Source organism: Salmo salar, chromosome ssa20 (assembly GCF_905237065.1).
Source record: "Salmo salar chromosome ssa20, Ssal_v3.1, whole genome shotgun sequence".
Lineage (NCBI taxonomy): Eukaryota > Metazoa > Chordata > Actinopteri > Salmoniformes > Salmonidae > Salmo > Salmo salar.
The window spans coordinates 91,258,292-91,280,935 of NC_059461.1; the positions used below are offsets into that span (position 1 = coordinate 91,258,292).

Below are 22,644 nucleotides of genomic sequence, written 5' to 3' on the forward strand. Positions count from 1 at the left end.
AACAAAGCAGTTAAACCCACTGTTCTCCGGTAGGCTGTCATTGAAAATAAGAATTTGTTCTTAACTGACTTGCCTAATTAAATAAAGGTTCAATAAAAATAATAATAATTTAGATGGAATACATTAATAAAGACTTGCTAAAGTGCCAAAATTCAGCATTTTGTCTGTGCACCCTCTGTGTCTTCTAGGAAGATTTTAACCCAGTTATACCCCAACATTTCTCCAAGTTTTTACCATCATTGTAAAGCCCTAGTTATTTTGTTTCTTTGACAGTCATTTTTGCTTTGACAGTCATTATTTATTTCATGTTATTAGTGATTCATTTTAAGAAAGACAAAATAAACCTTTCCCTCATTTTAAGGTTAACCCTGTTACATGAACTGGGTTGACACTAATTTTAATAATGTTTCTAAAGAAACATTGAACATCATAATGTAAAAGTAGCTGAGCTGGTTCCACAGTTTTAGGCCATTTTGTGGTGTAAAACTGAACAGGACGAGCATAACACGTCAACCCTGGCTGGAAATATTTTAACAATGTCAATGTTTTTTGTGAAGTTTTCATTCAATTGCCCCTCACCCTGTTGCACTCAACAAGCTTCCATCCCCTCTGTCACAAGGGCTGATTTATGGCTGATTTAAAGATGAAATTGATTAAACTCTTTTACTTTATTTAGCACTTAATATGAATTTACTGTAGTCTTTTTTTATTTGATTTAAAGGGGCAGTCAAACTAGATTTTCCATTTTTTTTATTTTTTATTCCACACCGAGGTCGAAATAACACTTTGAAACTGGAAAATGATGAAAATGCCCTTTCAGTGTAGAGCTTAAAGAAAGAAGGAAAAAAATGGCACACAGCATGACATCACAATCTGATCGGATTATTCTGACCAATGACCAGTCGTTTTTATTTGCATATGTATCCTCCTACATGAAGGGGTAAGCGGGGTGGGCTCTAGAGTCTAGATCATGGGTGTCAATTATATTTGGCCCGCGAGACAATACCAAATTACTACTAGAGCTGGCCCGCCGGTATTATACAGCGCATTCACCGCTAATACTACGAATCCCATAATGCTCTGCTGTTGTTTTCACGCGCCAATCAGGACAGGACCCAGAAACGCCCTCTCCTCTGTGACAGTAGTCATAGCAACATAGACGCTACAACTGTCAGCGCGCTATCCCTTCCTAAAAATGGCGAAAAGAAAGGCAGAAACAGGAGCTTTCTGGACAAGTGGGAGGCAGAATATCTGTTTACATATGTAAAAGACAAACCTGTTTGTCTTGTTTGTGGAGTCAACGTGGCTGTAAGTAAGGAGTACAACATTAGACGACACTATGAAACGAAACACCATGACAAATACAAGGACCTGGACATGACTCAAAGGAGCCAGAAAGTAGAGGAGATGAAAAGAAGTTTGGTTTCACAACAGAATATGTTCAAAAAAGCCACATCACAAAGTGAGGCTGCTGTAGTGGCAGCAGAGATCGCAAAATCAGCCCGGCCCTTTAATGAGGGAGAGTTCGTGAAAAAGTGCATGATGAAAGTTTGTGACCTCGTATGCCCAGAGAAAAAGCAAGCATTTTCAAACGTGAGCCTGACCAGGAACACAGTAGCTGATCGCACATGTGATCTTGCCACCAATCTGTATGACCAGCTGATGGAAAAGGGAAAAGATTTTGTTGCGTTCTCCCTCGCTGTGGATGAGAGCTGCGACGCATCTGATACTGCTCAGCTGTCAGTCTTCATCCGTGGAGTGGACTCAAATCTGTGTGTTAGGGAGGAGCTATTGGGATTCAAATCAATGCATGGCACAACCACAGGAAAGGAAATCTTTGAGGAGGTTTCCAAATGTGTAACTGAAATAAAGCTGCCGTGGGATAAACTCGTTGGATTAACGACAGATGGTGCGCCAGCGATGTGCGGTAAAAAGAGTGGACTGGTGGGCATGGTTCGGGAGAAGATGCGGGAAGAGAACTGTGCAGGTGAGCTAACTGTTTACCACTGCATCATACATCAGGAATCACTGTGTGCCAAAGCCCTAAAGATGGAACATGTTATGACCACAGTAACACAACTTTATAAGAGCCAAAGGTCTGAATCACCGCCAGTTTACATTTTTTCTAGAGGAGTGTGGTTCGGAATACGCAGACGTGCCGTATCACACAGAGGTGAGATGGCTAAGCAGAGGAAAAGTACTGAACAGATGTTTCGAGCTGCGTGAGGAAATATGTCAATTCCTGGAAACCAAAGGGAAGGATACAGCAGAGCTCCGGGAGCAAAAGTTTCTGTGTGAGCTGGCCTTTCTCTGTGACATCTCGAGCCATCTCGATGCGCTGAACCTGCAGCTTCAGGGGCGGGGGGCGCATCATCACAGACATGTACGCTGCAGTGAGGGCCTTTAAAACTAAACTGTGCCTGTGGGAGAATCAGATGCTGCAAGGAAACCCTTGCCATGTTCCCTGCTGCCAAACCATAAAAGCGCAGATCTCTACCGCCGTGTTCCCATGCGCACAGTTTGCTGAAAAACTCAGTGTTCTCGCCGCTGAGTTTAGCCGGCGATTTGCCGACTTCAGGTTTGAACTGCTTAGTAATCCCTTCGCAGTTGATGTGGAAAATGCACCAACCAACATCCAAATGGAGCTGATTGAACTCCAGGGCAACGACACGCTGAAGTCAAAGTATGATGCTGTGGGCGCCGCACAGTTTCCACGGTTCATCCCTGACACAATGCCTCAGCTCCGCACCCAAGCTGCTCACATGCTCTCCATGTTCTGCAGCACTTATCTATGCGAGCAACTTTTCTCCTCGATGAAGATGACCAAAACAACTCACAGGAGACGTCTGACTGATGAACACCTTCGCTCGATACTGAGGATTTTTTTCAGCTCAGAGCCTGAGCCCAGACATTGATGAACTAGCATCCAAGAAGAGATGCCAGGTATCTGGCTTGGGCACATCAGATTAGATCAGTGTGCAATAATTAACGTTTTCTTTGTGCACTTTTTCTTGCTACAAGGCATGGGCTTGAATGGTTGATTGATTTATTATCATTTTATTTGTAAAATTATTAGCCAGTGGAAAAAGTTTATTTTGGTATTTAAATCAGAAGGCTGCAAATAGAAAAGAGGCATACGATTTTTATTTACATTTTATTTATTTAATAAATGAATGCCATTGATGTGTTTTTTCATTTGAAATTCGATTTTGCATGTCTCCACTATTAAATTATATATTGTATGGTAATAAGCGATGCTTGTTCCATATTCAATGTTAAAGCAAAACTTGTTTGGGTCCATATTAAAAGGTTCATTTGTTCAATGTTGGCCCGCGACTTTGTTCAGGTTTTACATTTTGGCCCACTGGGTATTTGAGTTTGACACCCCTGGTCTAGATGATCCTATCTGCCACTCAGGGCTGTATATGTAAATATATACTCTTTTTTTTTTTGTATTAACACTCCCACACAGTCAGACTGAGCATTTCAATGGCAAAAGGAAGCTTAGGGAAATAAATTACAAAGAATATATTTTCAGGAAATTAACACACACTATGATTTATTAGACAAACAGTGATGATTAAAAATGTTTTATTAAAAAGACTGCATGGGGACCTTTAACTTCTTGAAATGTGTTTTTAATTAAGTTAAACATTATGACAGAATGTTAAAATTAGGTGAAATAAAATCGGGTTCCCCCCCCCAACAACTCACACTACTCAAAAAGCACCTAATTAGTGGAATGGTTCATTGACTGGTTATGTTAAGTTAATTTAGTCAGCAATACTTTGATGTTGAAGGATTTTTCTCCTCTCTGCTACCTTCGCCAGCATCGTCCTAGTTACCAAGCCCTGGGGCAGATGGACAAATTTATTTTCTAGAAGTTATTGTAAGAAATACCGTAGTCATTTCAGTTAATAAATATTAATGAGGCTTGACTGCAGACACCTACAGCCTTTGAAGTACAAATGACTGGCAGCAGTGGAACTGGTACATCGCTTGACAGAAGTACCAACTAAAACATAATATTTCTCACTGTGGAAGAACTGACTGGCTCATCTATTCAGCTTACAAACACATGATCGCTGATTGTTTATGAGGCGTTATGAATGTTTATGTACTGCTATGTAGCATTATGTACCATTATAGTGTGTTATGTAGCGTTATAGTGTGTTATGTAGCATTATAGAGCGTTGTGTAGCATTATAGTGTGTTATGTAGCGTTATTTAATTAGGAGATGTAGCGTTATAGAGCTTTATGTAGCATTATAGAGCATTATGTAGCACTGTAGAGCGTTATGTAGCATTATAGAGCGTTGTGTAGCACTATATAGCATTATAGAGCATTATGTAGGCATTATAGAGTCATGTAGCATTATATAACATTATTGGGCGTTATATAGCGTTATAGAGTGTTATGTAGCGTTATGTAATTAGGAGATATTTAAAGTGTTTCAAAACCATGAGTAATCATTCATGTGGCTCTCTCCATCACGGTCTCATCCTCCCTCCATCCCTCCATCCTATCAGACAGAGAGAGAAATGACTCTGACATATTAATAGGCTGTCATCACAGGGACCAGGCCTGCGGTAGGCACATGATCTGAGATTGAGCAGCTGTATGGCCAGCCTGCGGCCATAAGGGAGAACGGAGTAACAGTGTAAGGATGTGCGTCTTTCCCTTTCAAGATGATTCAATACATATCTATAATGAACAAAAATATTAACGCAACATGCAACAATTTCAACGATTTCACTGAGTTACAATTCATATAAGGAAATCAGTCGATTGAAATAAATTAATTAGGCCCTAATCTATGGATTTCACATGACTGGGCAGTGGCGCAGCCATGGATGGGCCTGGGAGGGCATATGCCCACCCACTTGGGAGCCAAGCCCACCCACTGCAGAGCCAGGCCCAGCCAATCACAATTATTTTTTTCTGCACAAATGGGCTTTATTACAGACAGAAATACTCCTCAGTTTCATCAGCTGTCCTGGTGGCTGGTCTCAGGTGACCCCGCAGGTAAAGAAGCCCGGATGTGGAGGACCTGGGCTGCTGTGGTTACGCCTGGTCTGCAGTTGTAAGGCCAGTTGGATGTACTGCCAAATTAGAAGCACCAACAAAAAAAAGAATAATGTTAAACATTTACAGGCTTTAATGGTGATTATTATAGATCTATTGTTGAAAAGTTAAGATTCACTCAACCCCTCTTAAATACAACATTTAAAAAAAGTTAATTGTTACATATTTCAGGGTACAAGAAAAATTATTTGTTTTGTTCTGTTCTCACTTTGTTTTCTTAAAAAGCTCAGGTTGCCCAGGCTGGCGGAGATACAATCTTCGGCAAAATCATTCGCAAGGAGAGTCCTGCAAAAATATTATTTGAAGAGGCGGCTTATGGTAGAGACATTAGCATTCAAATCTCTGGCAACAGTTCTGGTGGACATTCCTGCAGTCAGCAGGCCAATTGGACAATCCCTCAAAACTTGAGACACCTGTGGAATTGTGTTGTGTGACAAAACTGCACATTTTCGAGTAACCTTTTATTTTCCCCAGCACAAGGTACACCTGTGTAATGATAATGGCGCCGGAGAGGATGGCTGCTGTTTTACGGGCTTCTAACCAACTGTGCTATTATTTTAATTTATTTTTTCTCGCATTGTTTGTAACTTATTTAGTACATAATGTTGCTGCTACCATCTCTTATGACCGTCAAAGAGCTTCTGGATATCAGAACAGCGATTACTCACCTCGAACTGGACAATTCTTTTTTCTTTAATCCCCGTATTCGCGTGAAGAAAATACTGAAATACAGGGGTGGAGATCGGGGTACCTTGTGAGAATTCACCGGCAAGTTGGTAACCCGCCTCTACCATCCGTTCTGTTGGCCGACGTGTAATCACTTTAGAATAAACTGGATGATCTCTGTTCGAGACTATCCTACCAACGGGACATTAAAAACTATAATATCTTATGTTTCACCAAGTCGTGGCTTAACGACGACATGGATAATATACAGTTGGCTGGGTTTTCCGTGCATCGGCAGGACAGAACAGCTACGTCTGGTAAGACGAGGGGTGGGTGGCTGTGTCTATTTGTCAATAACAGCTGGTGCGCAATGTCTAATATTAAGGAAGTCTCAAGGTATTGCTCGCCTGAGGTAGAGTACCTCATGAACAGCTGTAGACCACACTATCTACCAAGAGAGTTTTCGTCTATATTATTCGTAGCCGTCTATTTACCACCACAAACCGATGCTGGCTCTAAGACCGCACTCAACGAGCTGTATAAAGGCCATAAGCAAACAAGCAGCGCTCCTAGTGGCCAGGGCAAACTTAAATCGGTTTTACCTCATTTCTACCAGCATGTCACATGTGCAACCAGAGGGGAAAAAACTCTAGACCACCTTTACTCCACACACAGAGATGCATACAAAGCTCTACCTCACCCTCCATTTGGCAAATCTGACCATAATTCTATCCTGCTGATTCCTGCTTACAAGCAAAAACTAAAGCAGGAAGCACCAGTGACTCGCTCAATACGGAAATGGTCAGATAATGCGGATGCTACGCTACAGACTGGAATATGTTCATCAAATGGCATTGAGGAGTACACCACCTCAGTCATTGGCTTCATCAATAAGTGCATCGATGACATCATCCCCACAGTGACCATACGTACATATCCCAACCAGAAGCCATGGATTACAGGCAACATCTGCACCGAGCTAAAGGTTAGAGCTGCCGGTTTCAAGGAACGGGACACTGATCTGGACGCTTATAAGAAATCCCGCTATGCCCTCCGATGAACCATCAAACAGGCAAAGCATCAATACAGGACGAAGATTGAATCCTACTACACTGGCTCTGACGCTTGTCGAATGTGACAAGGCTTGCAAACTATTACGGACTACAAAGGTAAACCCAGCCGCGCACTGCCAAGTGACGCGATCCTACAAGACTAGCGAAATGCCTTTTATGCTCGCTTCGAGGCAAGCAACACTGAAGCGTGCAGGAGAGCACCAGCTGTTCCGGACAACTGTGTGATCACGCTGTCCGTAGCCGATGTGAGCAAGACCTTTAAACAGGTCAACATTCACAAGGCTGCGGGGCCAGACAGTTTACCAGGACGTGTACTCAGAGCATGCGTGGACCAACTGGCAAGTGGCTTCACTGACATTTTCAACCTCTCCCTGACCAAGTCTGTAATATCTACATGTTTCAAGCGGACCACCATAGTCCCTGTGCCCAAGAAAGCGATGGTAACCTGCCTAAATGACTAGCACCCCGTAGCACTCACGTCGGTAGCCATGAAATGCTTTGAAAGGCTGGTCACCGCCCAAACAGATCCACAGATGGCACAATCTCTATTGCACTCCACACTGCCCTTTCCCACCTGGACAAAAGGAACACCTGTAAGAATGCTGTTCATTGACTACAGCTCAGTGTTCAACACCATAGTGCCCACAAAGCTCATTACTAAGCTACTTCCTGGTTTGGGGGCTTATCTAAACTTATGAAGGGGAAGCTCCAGATAGCCCAGAATAAGCTGATCAGGGTAGTGTTGAAGGTGAGTCCACGTACTCACATAGGCAGGAGCTGCTTTCAGGACCTAAACTGGCTGCCTGTGTAACAGATGTATATCGTACTCTCCTTGCGTTGCGTTTTCTCCTAATAAATCACATCAGCCAGCGGTCCCAGTTGAGCATCATTTATTCCTGTTGTTAAATGGGAAACAGCACGTTAGTTGTGCAGGGCTTAATGATACTGATGGCAAAATCTGTAGCATGAAGACAACTGTGTTAGCAGTGGGCTTATGTGACCATTACGTCGGTGTCTGCTAGCTAACACACTTATTTACAGCAATTATATGCCAAAGCACATCCCAGAAAGCCCCTCAATCCCTAACAGGTACCATATACCCACACATGTATAAATCAGTAATGCACGGCAAACTTATACACATTGTAAAATATAAAATATAAAACAGTATTAAGAACGTGACCTACCCCTTGCATCACATTTTCATACTGGGAAGACCTGACGTTCACGATCTCCCTCTATCTGCAAGCGGGGCCAATCACAACACGCCTTATTGTCATCAGAGTTGAACCAACCAATAAGAATGCTTGAACATTAAATACACAATTCTTTAGAGGCAAGTGGAAACATAACCAACATAACCAACCCTGTTACACCTGTTGAGGTTAACGTATCCCAGATTAGACTAGATTTGTTTTACAGGAGTATTTATGGTCCTGCGCCCAGATATCTAAGTGATTACTTTCCTCGTGTTACTGGATGCACACAATCACAGCACCAGATCAGGTGTTGCTGATGTGTTCTTATACAGGTTCAGGAGTAATTCTGGGAAAGGTACTTTCTTGTATACTGGAGCCTCAGAATGGAATGAGTTGCCTCTGCCCATAAAAACAACGTCCTCTCTGGACAGCTTTAAAAAATAAAGTAAAAATATGTTTTGATGTCTTCTGTGACCATATGAATAACCCCTATGATGTAACTGGAATGATGAGATAGATGTTCTTCTTCTCTGTTTTCTGTTTTATTATTTCACTGCCGTACTGTGTTCCATCTTGTCCAGCCATCTTGTCTCAAGAGGACCACAATGGAAATAAGTCCCAGACCTTATTGTGTTTTATCCTCCATGATTTTATTAATGTGCATGTATGGCTTTTAAGTTTTATGTGTGCTTGTTTTTTTTAAATGGTCGAATTAATAAACTTAAGTAAACTAAGGACCCTGGGACTAATCACCTCCCTCTGCAACTGGATCCTGGACTTCCTGACGGCCCGCCCCCAGGTGGTGAGGGTAGGTAACAACACATCCGCCACGCTGATCCTCAAGACGGGGGACCCTCAAGGGTGCCTGCTCAGTCCCCTCCTGTACTCCCTGTTCACTCACGACTGCATGGCCAGGCATGACTCCAACACCATCATTAGTGGTAGGCCTGATCACCGACAACGATGAGAGTCGGTGATCAGTGTGGTACCAGGACAGTAACCTCTCCCTCAATGTGAGCAAGACAAAGGAGCTGATCGTGGACTACAAGAAAAGGAGGGCCGAACACGCCCTCATTCAAATCGACAGGGCTGTAGTGGAATGGGTCGAGAGTTTCAAGTTCCTTGGTGTCCATAGCACCAACAAGCTATCATGGTCCAAACACACCAAGACAGTCGTGAAGAGGGCACGACAACACCTTTCCCCCCTCAGGAGACTGAAAAGATTTGGCATGGGTCCCCAGATCCTCAAAAAGTTCTACAGCTGCACCATCGAGAGCATCCTGAGCGTTTGCATCACCGCCTGGTATGGCAACTGCTTGTAATCTGACCGTAAGGTGCTACAGAGGGTTGTGTGTACAGCCCAATACATCAGCGGTGCCAAGCTTCCTGCCATCCAGGACCTATATAATAGGCGGTGTCAGAGGAAGGTAAAAAAAGTTGTCAAAGACTCCAGTCACTCAAGTCATAGACTGTTTTCTCTGCTACCGCACGGCAAGCTGTACCGGAGTGCCAAGTCTAGGTCCAAAAGGCTCCTTAACAGCTTTTACCCCCAAGCTATAAGACTGCTGAACAATTAATCAAATGGCCACCTGGACTATTTACATTGATTTGATTTGATCATGCTGTTTAATCAGCTTCTGGATATGCCACACCTGTCAGGTGGATGGATTATCTTGACCACAGATAAATACTCACTAACAGGGAGGAATGTAAACAAATTTGTGCTTTTTGTGCGTATGGAACATTTCTGGGATAATTTCAGCTCATGAAACATGGGACACTTTACATGTTTATATATATATTATTATATATAGTATTTTTGTTCAGTATAGATACATGGGCTCCGATACGACACAGGAACGATTCGGTGCATTTGGGTTTGATTAGAGGAGCGAATCGATGTGTGTGTGTGTGCGTGTGTGTGTGTGTGTGTGTGTGTGTGTGTGTGTGTGTGTGTGTGTGTGTGTGTGTGTGTGTGTGTGTGTGTGTGTGTGTGTGTGTGTGTGTTACTACCTTTGTGGGTACCGGAAGTCCCCACTAGGATCGTAAAACAAGGAAAATTCTCCCTCGTGGGGACATTTCCCAGGTCCCTACGAAGGCAAAACCTATTTTAGGCTTTAGGGGGTAGGGTTAGAATTAGGGTGAGGGGTTAGGGAAAATAGTTTTTTTTTAATGGAAATACATTTTAGGTCCCTACAAGGATCGTAATACCAAACATGAAAACATGAAGGTATTGTTTCCCTGGTGTAGAGCATGAACCTGCAGGAGCGTGTCACTGCTTTGATGTTTGCAGAGAACGACAGGGCATTATCCAGGGTCATGCCAAGGTTCTTTGCATTCTGGGAGTGCAACACTGGAGTTGTTAACCGTGATGGAGATGTCTTGGAGCGGGCAGGTCTTCGCCTGGTAGACAAAGACAAAGACTGTTTTTTTCAAGGTTGAGCTTGAGGTTGTAATGAATACAAGGGGAGACAGAGAGCTGGTTTCGAGCGCAGGGCGCAGCAGATGTTTTCCAAGATGGCGTAGCAGTGCAGACGTGGTTTGTCGTCCTCTCGTTTACTTTTTGTATTTTTCGTCTTTTTGTATATATTTCAATTTATTTTCCAATCTCTTTTCTATTTTTAAATTAAATATACCTTCTGGTAACCCGCCTCACTCAATGTGACACAGATCCGCATTTTCTCTGCCCATTCATCGCCATTTTACCTGTTGTTGTTGTCTTACCCGTTGTTGTCTTAGCTAATCCAATCAACACCTGTGATTGCTTTATGCAATTGCTTTATACCTGCCAGGTAGGATGCAATCCAGGAGTGTGCAGAGCCTGAGACGCCCAACCCTGAGAGGATGGAGAGGAGGATCTGATGGTTCACGGTGTTGAAGGTAGCGCATAGATCTAGGAGGATGAGAACAGAGGAGAGAGAGTCAGTTTTGAAAGAGCGGAGAGCCTCAGTTCAATTCTCCGTCTTGAAGCTTGACTGGTTAGGCTCAAGAAGATCATTCTGAGAGAGATAACTAGAGAGTTGGTCAGAGACATCAGCACAATCAAGGGTTTTGGAAAGAAAAGAAAGAAGTGATACCGGACTGTAGTTTTTAACGTTTAACGGGGTCAAGTGTTAGTTTCTTGTGGAGGGGATCTTGAATGCAGGATGCAGCCAGTGGTCAGAGATGAGTTGATGAGGGAAGATGCGCACAGCGCGCTACTGAAATTCCCTGGGGTTGTTCGGCGTGCAAAATGAATTGTTCGATCAATGACTGGCGACATGCTTGGTTAGACACTGAAGGAGAGGACACATCAGTTGTCACAAAGGACGAGAGGTATTTTCGAGAGCTGGAAAGAAAATAATTTGAGCAAAAGGTTGTCAGTGAATCAACTTTGTTTGAATAGATTTTTTTGACCGATACGTGCTACATTTGGATCGGTTTGGATCGGTTTGGATCGGTTTGGATCGGTTTGGAGTCCCTTATATTTTAAACAAATGAACCAGGGATCGATGTGTATCGGTGAATCGTTCCATCCTATAACAGAATCATCTGTGATGACGATCATGATCTCACGACAGCAGAGTCGAAGCTACGGATATCATCCCAGGTCCCTAGTGGGGTCACAGAGGCTGCGTCCCAAATGGAACCCTATTCCAGATTTGGGACGCAGTGAAGAGAGGGGTGAAGGACCTGAGTGGGGCCAGTCGATAGGATGAATGAATGGATAGGGACGATGGCTGGAATGTGTAGTATTGGTGTAGTATTGGAGTGATGTGTTATTACTCGTGGGACCAATCACAAACAGCCCTCCACCTTGCCTTCTGTAATCCCTTTGCCTCCATATCCCTATTAAATCCTTTCAGATCTGCACACGATCATTTATACAGTATATGACTTTGCCCACACTAAACCCCCTTCCCTCTTCCAGCAGACCAGAGGACGCCAGGTCCAGAGACCACCGTGGCCAGGACCCTGCTGCCTAAACCTGGTCAGTCTCGTTTGCGACCCCCAGGCTTCTCGGCCTTGCCACCTGCCCGTCTGGCTGCCTTCGGCTTTGTACGCAGCTCCAGTGTCTCCTCGGTTTCCAGCAACCACAGCGATCCCTGTCGACCCTCCCAACGTGAGTCACACACACACACACACACACACACACACACACACACACACACACACACACACACACACACACACACACACACACACACACACACACACACACACACACACACACACACACACACACACACACACACACACACACACACACACACACACACACACACACACACACACACACACAACACACACACACACACAACCACACACACACACACACACACACACACACACACACACACACACACACACACACACACACACACACACACACACACACACACACACACACACACACACACACACACACACACACACACACACACATAGAGACACACAACCACACACACACACACACACACACACACGACCACATACATACACACACACACATAGGCACACAACACACACACACACACACACACACACACGCATGCACAGGAACGGACACACACACACAACCACATATCAAATCAAATGTATTTTTATATAGCCCTTCGTACATCAGCTGATATCTCAAAGTGCTGTACAGAAACCCAGCCTAAAACCCCAAACAGCAAGCAAAGCATGTGAAAGAAGCACGGTGGCTAGGAAAAACTCCCTAGGAAAAACTCCCTAGAAAGGCTCCGTGCAGTCAAGTTCTTCCACACCAATCTCAACAAACCATTTCTGTATGGACCTCGCTTTGTGCACGGGGGCATTGTCATACTGAAACAGGAAAAGTTCTTCCCCAAACTGTTGCCACAAAGTTGGAAGCACAGAATCGTCTAGAATGTTATTGTTTTCTGTAGCATTAAGATTTCCCTTCGCTGGAACTAAGTGGCCCGAACCCTGAAAAACAGCCCCAGACCATTATTCATCCTCCACCAAACTTTACAGTTGGCAATATGCATTCGGGCAGGTAGCGTTCTCCTGGCATCCGCCAAACCCAGATTCCTCCGTCAGACTGCCAGATGGTGAAGCGTGGTTCATCACTCCAGAGAATGCGTTTCCACTGCTTCAGAATCCAATGGTGGCGAGCTTTACACCGCTCCAGCCGATTCTTGGTATTGCGCATGGCGATTTTAGGCTTGTGTGTGGCTGCTCGGCCATTGAAACCCATTTCATGAAGCTCAATTATTGTGCTGACGTTGCTTCCAGAGGCAGTTTGGAACTCGGGGACAGATTATTTTTAGGTGCTTCAGCACTCGGCAGTAACGATATGTGAGTTTGTGTGGCCTACCACTTCGCAGCTGAGCCGTTGTTGCTCCTAGACGTTCCCACGTCACAATAATAGCTCTTACAGTTGACCGGGGAAGCTCTAACAGGGCATAAACTTGACAAACTGACTTGTTGGAAAGATGGCATCCTATGATGGTGCCAAGTTGAAATTCACTGATCTCTTCAGTAAGGCCATTCTACTGGCAATGTCTGTGTACTGATTGCATGGCTGTATGCTACATTTTATACACCTGTACAATCTTCAACAGTTAAATGAAATGTTTTGTTGTCCTGATCATCATCATTGTAATGACATGCTTGAATAATACAGGACTAGAACAAGATGGAGATGGATTTCTAGTCTCTTCATGAAGATTGAATGGCTACAGGTCTGAACAAGCAACAGCTATAGCCTACCACCATCCTGCGTTCTCTCTTCTTTCAGGCTCCACGGCCTACCGCCTACCACCATCCTGCGTTCTCTCTTCTTTCAGGCTCCACGGCTGTGGCCATGTTCTATTGGCTTCTGTATTTAACATTCAGCAAACAAGAGCTTGCTTCCCTCTTCCAATCAAATCAAATCAAATGTATTTTTATATAGCCCTTCGTACATCAGCTGATATTCTCAAAGTGCTGTACAGAAACCCAGCCTAAAACCCCAAACAGCAAGCAAAGCATGTGAAAGAAGCACGGTGGCTAGGAAAAACTCCCTAGAAAGGCCAAAAACCTAGGAAGAAACCTAGAGAGGAACCAGGCTATGAGGGGTGGCCAGTCCTCTTCTGGCTGTGCAGGGTGGATATTATAACAGAACATGGTCAAGATGTTAAAATGTTCATAAATGACCAGCATGGTCAAATAATAATAATCATAGTAGTTGTCGAGGGTGCAACAAGCACGTCCGGTGAACAGGTCAGGGTTCCATAGCCGCAGGCAGAACAGTTGAAACTGGAGCAGCAGCACGGCCAGGTGGACTGGGGACAGCAAGGAGTCATCATACCAGGTAGTCCTGAGGCATGGTCCTAGGGCTCAGGTCCTCCGAGAGAAAGACAGAAAGAGAGAATTAGAGAGAGCATATTTAAATTCACACAGGACACCGGATAAGACAAGAGAAATACTCCAGATGTAACAGACTGACCCTAGCCCCCGACACATAAACTACTGCAGCATAAATACTGGAGGCTGAGACAGGAGGGATCAGAAGACACTGTGGCCCCATCCGATGATACCCCCAGACAGGGCCAAACAGGCAGGATATAACCCCACCCACTTTGCCAAAGCACAGCCCCCACACCACTAGAGGGATGTCTCCAACCACCAACTTACCGTCCTAAGACAAGGCCGAGTATAGCCCACAACGATCTCCGCCATGGCACAACCCAAGGGGGGGCGCCAACCCAGACAGGAAGACCACGTCAGTGACTCAACCCACTCAAGTGACGCACCCCTCCCATGGACGGCATGGAAGAACACCAGTAAGCCAGTGACTCAGCCCCTGTAAAAGGGTTAGAGGCAGAGAATCCCAGTGGAAAGAGGAGAACCGGCAAGGCAGAGACAGCAAGGGCGGTTCGTTGCTCCAGCCTTTCCGTTCACCTTCACACTCCTGGGCCAGACTATACTTAATCATAGGACCTACTGAAGAGATAAGTCTTCAGTAAAGACTTAAAGGTTGAGACTGAGTCTGCGTCTCTCACATTGGTAGGCAGACCATTCCATAAAAATGGAGCTCTATAGGAGAAAGCCCTACCTCCAGCCGTTTGCTTAGAAATTCTAGGGACAATTAGGAGGCCTGCGTCTTGTGACCGTAGCGTACGTGTAGGTATGTACGGCAGGACCAAATCGGAAAGATAGGTAGGAGCAAGCCCATGTAATGCTTTGTAGGTTAGCAGTAAAACCTTGAAATCAGCCCTTGCCTTAACAGGAAGCCAGTGTAGGGAGGCTAGCACTGGAGTAATATGATCAAATTTTGGGGTTCTAGTCAGGATTCTAGCAGCCGTATTTAGCACTAACTGAAGTTTATTTAGTGCTTTATCCGGGTAGCCGGAAAGTAGAGCATTGCAGTAGTCCAGCCTAGAAGTAACAAAAGCATGGATTAATTTTTCTGCGTCATTTTTGGACAGAAAGTTTCTGATTTTTGCAATGCTACGTAGATGGAAAAAAGCTGTCCTTGAAACAGTCTTGATATGTTCTTCAAAAGAGAGATCAGGGTCCAGAGTAACGCCTGAGGTCCTTCACAGTTTTATTTGAGACGACTGTACAACCATCCAGATTAATTGTCAGATTCAACAGAAGATCTCTTTGTTTCTTGGGACCTAGAACAAGCATCTCTGTTTTGTCCGAGTTTAAAAGTAGAAAGTTTGCAGCCATCCACTTCTTTATGTCTGAAACACAGGCTTCTAGCGAGGGCAATTTTGGGGCTTCACCATGTTTCATTGAAATGTACAGCTGTGTGTCGTCCGCATAGCAGTGAAATTTAACATTATGTTTTCGAATGACATCCCCAAGAGGTAAAATATATAGTGAAAACAATAGTGGTCCTAAAACGGAACCTTGAGGAACACCGAAATTTACAATTCATTTGTCAGAGGACAAACCATTCACAGAGACAAACTGATATCTTTCCGACAGATAAGATCTAAACCAGGCCAGAACTTGTCCACATACACACACACACACACACACACACATAGAGACACACAACCACACACACACACACACACACACACACACACACACACACACACACACACACACACACACACACACACAGAGACACGTGACACACACACACACACACACACACACACACACACACACACACACACACACACACACACACACACACACACACACACACACACCACTCACAAGCACTAACACCATACTTACAGTACATTCAGAAAGTATTCAGACCCCTTGACATATTCCACATTTTGTTACGTTACAGCCTTATTCTAAAATTGATTAAATTGTTTTTTTCTCTCATCAATCTACACACAATACCCATAGTAACAAAGAAAAAACAGGTTTTTAGAAATATTGGCAAGTGTATTACAAATAAAAAACTTAAATATCACATTTACATAAGTATTTGTTGAGGCACCTTTGGCAGTGATTACAGACGAGTCTTCTTGGGTATGATGCTACAAGCTTGGCACACCTGTATTTGGGGAGTTTCTCCCATTATTCTCTGCAGATCCTCTCAAGCTCTGTCAGGTTGGATGGGGAGCGTTGCTGCACAGCTATTTTCAGGTCTCTCCAGAGATGTTTGATCAGGTTCAAGTCTGGCCTCTGGCTGGGCCACTCAAGGACATTCAGAGACTTGTCCTGAAGCCACTTCTGCATTGTCTTGGCTTTGTGCTTAGGGTCGTTGTCCTGTTGGAAGGTGAACCTTCACCCCCAGTCTGAGAACCTGCTCCTGGACTTCGTCAAGGATCTGTCTGTACTTGCTCCGTTCATCTTTGCCTCGATCCTGACTAGTTTCCCAGTCTCTGCCGGTGAAAAACATCCCCACAGCATGATGCTGCCACCACCATGATTCACCATAGGGAAGGTATTGAAAGGTGCCAGGTTTCCTCCAGACGTGACGCTTGGCATTCAGGTCAAAGACTTCAATCCTGGTTTCATCAGACCAGTGAATCTTGTTTCTCATTGTCCTTTAGGTGCCTTTTGGCAAACTCCAAGCGGCTGTCATGTGCCTTTTACTGGGCAGTGGCTTCCGTCTACTATAAAGGACTGATTGGTCGAGTGCTGCAGAGATGGTTGTCCTTCTGGAAGGTTCTCCCATCTCCACAGAGGAACTCTGGAGCTCTGTCAGAGTGACCATCAGGTTCTTGGTCACCTCCCTGACCAAGGCCCTTCTCCCCCGATTGCTCAGTTTGGCCGGGCGGCCAGCTCTAGGAAGAGTCTTGGTGGTTCCAAACTTCTTCCATTTAAGAATGATGGAGGCCACTGTGTTCTTGGGGAACTTCAATGCTGCAGACATTTTTTGGTACCTTTCCCCAGATCTGTGCCTCGACACAATCCTGTCAAGGAGCTCTAAGGACAATTTGAGTCTCATAGCAAAGGTCTGAATACTTATGTAAATAAGGTATTTCTGTTTAATTTTTTTTTTAAATGTTTGAAATATTCTAAAAACCTGTTTGCGCTTTGTCATGATGGGGTATTGTGTGTAGAATGATGAGGGGGACAAAATAAGGCTGTAACTTTAACAAAATGTGGAAAAGGGGAAGAGGTCTGAGTACTTTCCGAATGCACTGTAATATTGTTGTTTTAACTTTCATTGGAATAGCTAATAGTCATACGCCAAGGTCATAAAATGTAAGATTGAAACAAAGTAAAAGCCAATAACAAGTAAAAAATATTCAATAAGGCCTCCCGAGTGGTGCAGTGGTCTAAGACACTGCATCGCTGTGCCACTAGAGATCCTGGTTCGTGTCCAGGCTCTGTCGCAGACGGCCGCGACGGGGAGACCCATGGGGAGGCGCACAATTGGCCCAGTTTCGTCCGGGTTAGGGGAGGGTTTGGCCGGCAGGGATGTCCTTGTCCCATCGCGCACTAGTGGCGGGCCGGGCGCAGTGCAAGCTGACATGGTCGCCAGATGCACTGTGTTTCCTCTGACACATTGGGTTGTGTTAAGCGGGCAATGTGTCAAGAAGCAGTGCGGCTTGGTTGGGTTGTGTTTCGGAGGACGCACGGCTCTTGACCTTTGCCTCTCCTGAGTCCGTATGGGAGTTGCAGCGATGAGACAAGACTAACTACCAATTGAATACCAAGTTGGGGAGGAAACGGGGTAAAAAAAAATTATAATAAAAACACATGAAAAAAATTATTAAAAAATAAGAAAAGAATTTGATAAATAAATAATGCAATAATCCTATATATCAACCTCATAATAACTAACTCTTACCAGTCAATATTTATATCCTGTGCTTACTGCTTTTCCTCATCACGCCCACTATAGGTTGACACAGGAGTGAAAATGAATTACTGTCCAGTCTTATCAAATTTTTACATTACCAAACTTTTATGTTCCTTTCCGCTAGAAATCACTAACGTCATGTCCTGTGCTAATTTCTACACGCAGAAATCAGAAATCATTTTCTCCCTTAAGCTGCTCGTATGTCTGTCCCTCGCTCTCTATGTCATCAGTGGAAACTAGTTGTAGCTAAATAGGTATCAGGGACAATTTTGAGGATTTTTTTAGCTAACCTGCTACAAAAAAAACATCCCTTGTACTGTTCAACACCGTCAGACCTACCCTGAGAGCAGAGCGAGTGTCCACTAACGCGATAGTACGATCTGTGTGTGAGTAGCCATAGCAACTGCTCCGCTTGGCTGCTTCTCCGTAGCAACTGCTCCGCTTGGCTGCTTCTCCATAGCAACTGCCCCGCTTGGCTGCTTCTCAGCGCACAGCAGACAGTTGCTTGTACACACAGCTGAAGACTTTGGTAATAAAGGCAGCCCTTCTACTTACCCAATTACGGATTAACTCCTGGTATGAACATGTGCTATTGTCTCTGTGTAAAGTAGTGACTAGCTACAGTGAGCCAACGGAAGGGGAGAGGAGGGGGGTATTTTGTGAAATCGATTTTTATTATGTAAACTCTATTAGACCTACAGACAGTTGTAGTTTTTATGAAATGTTCCACACTACATATAAATATATATATTTTATAACTATTCCTGTACTGCCCATTCCTGTGGACTGTCGATCCTGTCCAGAACTTAACTCTACAACTAAACTCCCATTCCTGCAGGAATCCCGCTTGGGCCACCCACAAGACCAGCGGGATTCTTGTTCCTGTCCTGTGTCGATCTCTTCCTCCCACTCTAGCTCTATAACATTCTGTTAGGGTAGGACACACACACACACACACACACACACACACACACACACACACACACACACACACACACACACACACACACACACACACACACACACACACACACACACACACACACACACACACACACTGTTAAAGCCCTGTTGGTGCAGAGTCTGTCTTTCCTCTCCTAACGCTCCTACGTAGCCATTCTACAGGGTAATCAATATCTATATGGGACTGTTGATAAGCCTGGATCTGTGACAGTGTGAAGAGGGACTGTAATGAGCCTGTTGATAAGCCTGGATCTGTGACAGTGTGAAGAGGGACTGTAATGAGCCTGTTGATAAGCCTGGATCTGTGACAGTGTGAAGAGGGACTGTAATGAGCCTGTTGATAAGCCTGGATCTGTGACAGTGTGAAGAGGGACTGTAATGAGCCTGTTGATAAGCCTGGATCTGTGACAGTGTGAAGAGGGACTGTAATGAGCCTGATGATAAGCCTGGATCTGTGACAGTGTGAAGAGGGACTGTAATGAGCCTGATGATAAGCCTGGATCTGTGACAGTGTGAAGAGGGACTGTAATGAGCCTGTTGATAAGCCTGGATCTGTGACAGTGTGAAGAGGGACTGTAATGAGCCTGATGATAAGCCTGGATCTGTGACAGTGTGAAGAGGGACTGTAATGAGCCTGTTGATAAGCCTGGATCTGTGACAGTGTGAAGAGGGACTGTAATGAGCCTGTTGATAAGCCTGGATCTGTGACAGTGTGAAGAGGGACTGTAATGAGCCTGATAATAAGCCTGGATCTGTGACAGTGTGAAGAGGGACTGTAATGAGCCTGTTGATTAGCCTGGATCTGTGACAGTGTGAAGAGGGACTGTAATGAGCCTGTTGATAAGCCTGGATCTGTGACAGTGTGAAGAGGGACTGTAATGAGCCTGATGATAAGCCTGGATCTGTGACAGTGTGAAGAGGGACTGTAATGAGCCTGTTGATAAGCCTGGATCTGTGACAGTGTGAAGAGGGACTGTAATGAGCCTGTTGATAAGCCTGGATCTGTGACAGTGTGAAGAGGGACTGTAATGAGCCTGATGATAAGCCTGGATCTGTGACAGTGTGAAGAGGGACTGTAATGAGCCTGTTGATAAGCCTGGATCTGTGACAGTGTGAAGAGGGACTGTAATGAGCCTGATAATAAGCCTGGATCTGTGACAGTGTGAAGAGGGACTGTAATGAGCCTGATGATAAGCCTGGATCTGTGACAGTGTGAAGAAGGATTGAGACATGAAGAGATGTTTTACAAGCGCCAGTCGTTAGATGCCTCTTTAACCAAGGCACACACTAATTACTCAAATTAACACCTCTCTGTTATTAAGTGTCATGATGTAGTACTCTTATCTCCAGCTGTTACTTAGTCACGTTTTTATTTATTGTTTATTTCATTTTTATTATTTCACATTTATTTAACCAGGGAGGCCAGTTGAGAACAAGTTCTCATTTACAACTGCGACCTGTCCAAGATAAAGCAAAGCATCGCGACACAAACAACAACACAGAGAGTTACATATGGAATAAACAAACATACAGTAGCTTTGCTTGGCAGCTATGTGTCCAATCACTGCATCTAACTGAAGATGGATAAGCTCTAGTTGCAGGTCTGTGGGAGCGTTATCCACATTGAAGGTGAAAGGAGAGGAAACCAACAGCATGTCATTTTCCAACACTTTGAAATCCTCAAAATGACTACAAAACTCCCTGTTCAAAGCACGCAGCAGTGATGTATACTTCTCCCCGCTGGTCATCTGATAGGGAACAGACTAGTAGTGTTGGAAGGTGGGTGAGATTGTTCTCATCTGATAGGGAACAGACTAGTAGTGTTGGATGGTGGGTGAGATTGTTCTCATCTGATAGGGAACAGACTAGTAGTTTCGGAAGGTGGGTGAGATTGTTCTCATCTGATAGGGAACAGACTAGTAGTTTCGGAAGGTGGGTGAGATTGTTCTCATCTGATAGGGAACAGACTAGTAGTGTTGGAAGGTGGAACAGACTAGTATTGTGGGAAAGTGGGTGAGATTGTTCTCATCTGATAGGGAACAGACTAGTAGTGTTGGAAGGTGGAACAGACTAGTAGTGTGGGAAAGTGGGTGAGATTGTTCTCATCTGATAGGGAACAGGCTAGTAGTGTGGGAAGGTGGGTGAGATTGTTCTCATCTGATAGGGAACAGACTAGTAGTGTTGGAAGGTGGAACAGACTAGTTGTGTTGGAAGGTGGGTGAGATTGTTCTCATCTGATAGGGAACAGACTAGTAGTGTTGGAAGGTGGGTGAGATTGTTCTCATTTGATAGGGAACAGACTAGTAGTGTGGGAAGGTGGAACAGACTAGTAGTGTTGGAAGGTGGGTGAGATTGTTCTCATCTGATAGGGAACAGACTAGTAGTGTTGGAAGGTGGGTGAGATTGTTCTCATCTGATAGGGAACAGACTAGTAGTGTGGGAAGGTGGGTGAGATTGTTCTCATCTGATAGGGAACAGACTAGTAGTGTTGGAAGGTGGGTGAGATTGTTCTCATCTGATAGGGAACAGACTAGTAGTGTGGGAAGGTGGGTGAGATTGTTCTCATCTGATAGGGAACAGACTAGTAGTTTCGGAAGGTGGGTGAGATTGTTCTCATCTGATAGGGAACAGACTAGTAGTTTCGGAAGGTGGGTGAGATTGTTCTCATCTGATAGGGAACAGACTAGTAGTGTGGGAAGGTGGGTGAGATTGTTCTCATCTGATAGGGAACAGACTAGTAGTGTGGGAAGGTGGAACAGACTAGTAGTGTTGGAAGGTGGATGAGATTGTTCTCATCTGATAGGGAACAGACTAGTAGTGTGGGAAGGTGGGTGAGATTGTTCTCATCTGATAGGGAACAGACTAGTAGTGTGGGAAGGTGGGTGAGATTGTTCTCATCTGATAGGGAACAGACTAGTAGTGTTGGAAGGTGGAACAGACTAGTAGTGTGGGAAGGTGGGTGAGATTGTTCTCATCTGATAGGGAACAGACTAGTAGTGTTGGAAGGTGGAACAGGCTAGTAGTGTGGGAAGGTGGGTGAGATTGTTCTCATCTGATAGGGAACAGACTAGTAGTGTGGGAAGGTGGGTGAGTTTGTTCTCATCTGATAGGGAACAGACTAGTAGTGTGGGAAGGTGGGTGAGATTGTTCTCATCTGATAGGGAACAGACTAGTAGTGTGGGAAGGTGGGTGAGATTGTTCTCATCTGATAGGGAACAGACTAGTAGTGTTGGAAGGTGGAACAGACTAGTAGTGTGGGAAGGTGGGTGAGATTGTTCTCATCTGATAGGGAACAGACTAGTAGTGTTGGAAGGTGGAACAGGCTAGTAGTGTGGGAAGGTGGGTGAGATTGTTCTCATCTGATAGGGAACAGACTAGTAGTGTGGGAAGGTGGGTGAGTTTGTTCTCATCTGATAGGGAACAGACTAGTAGTGTGGGAAG

At 44.5% G+C, this 22,644-nt stretch overlaps 1 protein-coding gene across 1 annotated transcript in view; it reads left to right on the top strand.

The window, feature by feature from the left end:
- mtus2b (microtubule associated tumor suppressor candidate 2b) overlaps nucleotides 1–22,644 on the top strand; it is a 142,101-nt gene that overhangs the window by 42,165 nt on the left and 77,292 nt on the right. The window contains exon 5 of the mRNA XM_045703428.1: nucleotides 11,935–12,126. Coding sequence (XP_045559384.1) covers nucleotides 11,935–12,126 — 192 coding nt within the window. The remainder of the gene's footprint in view (nucleotides 1–11,934; nucleotides 12,127–22,644) is intronic.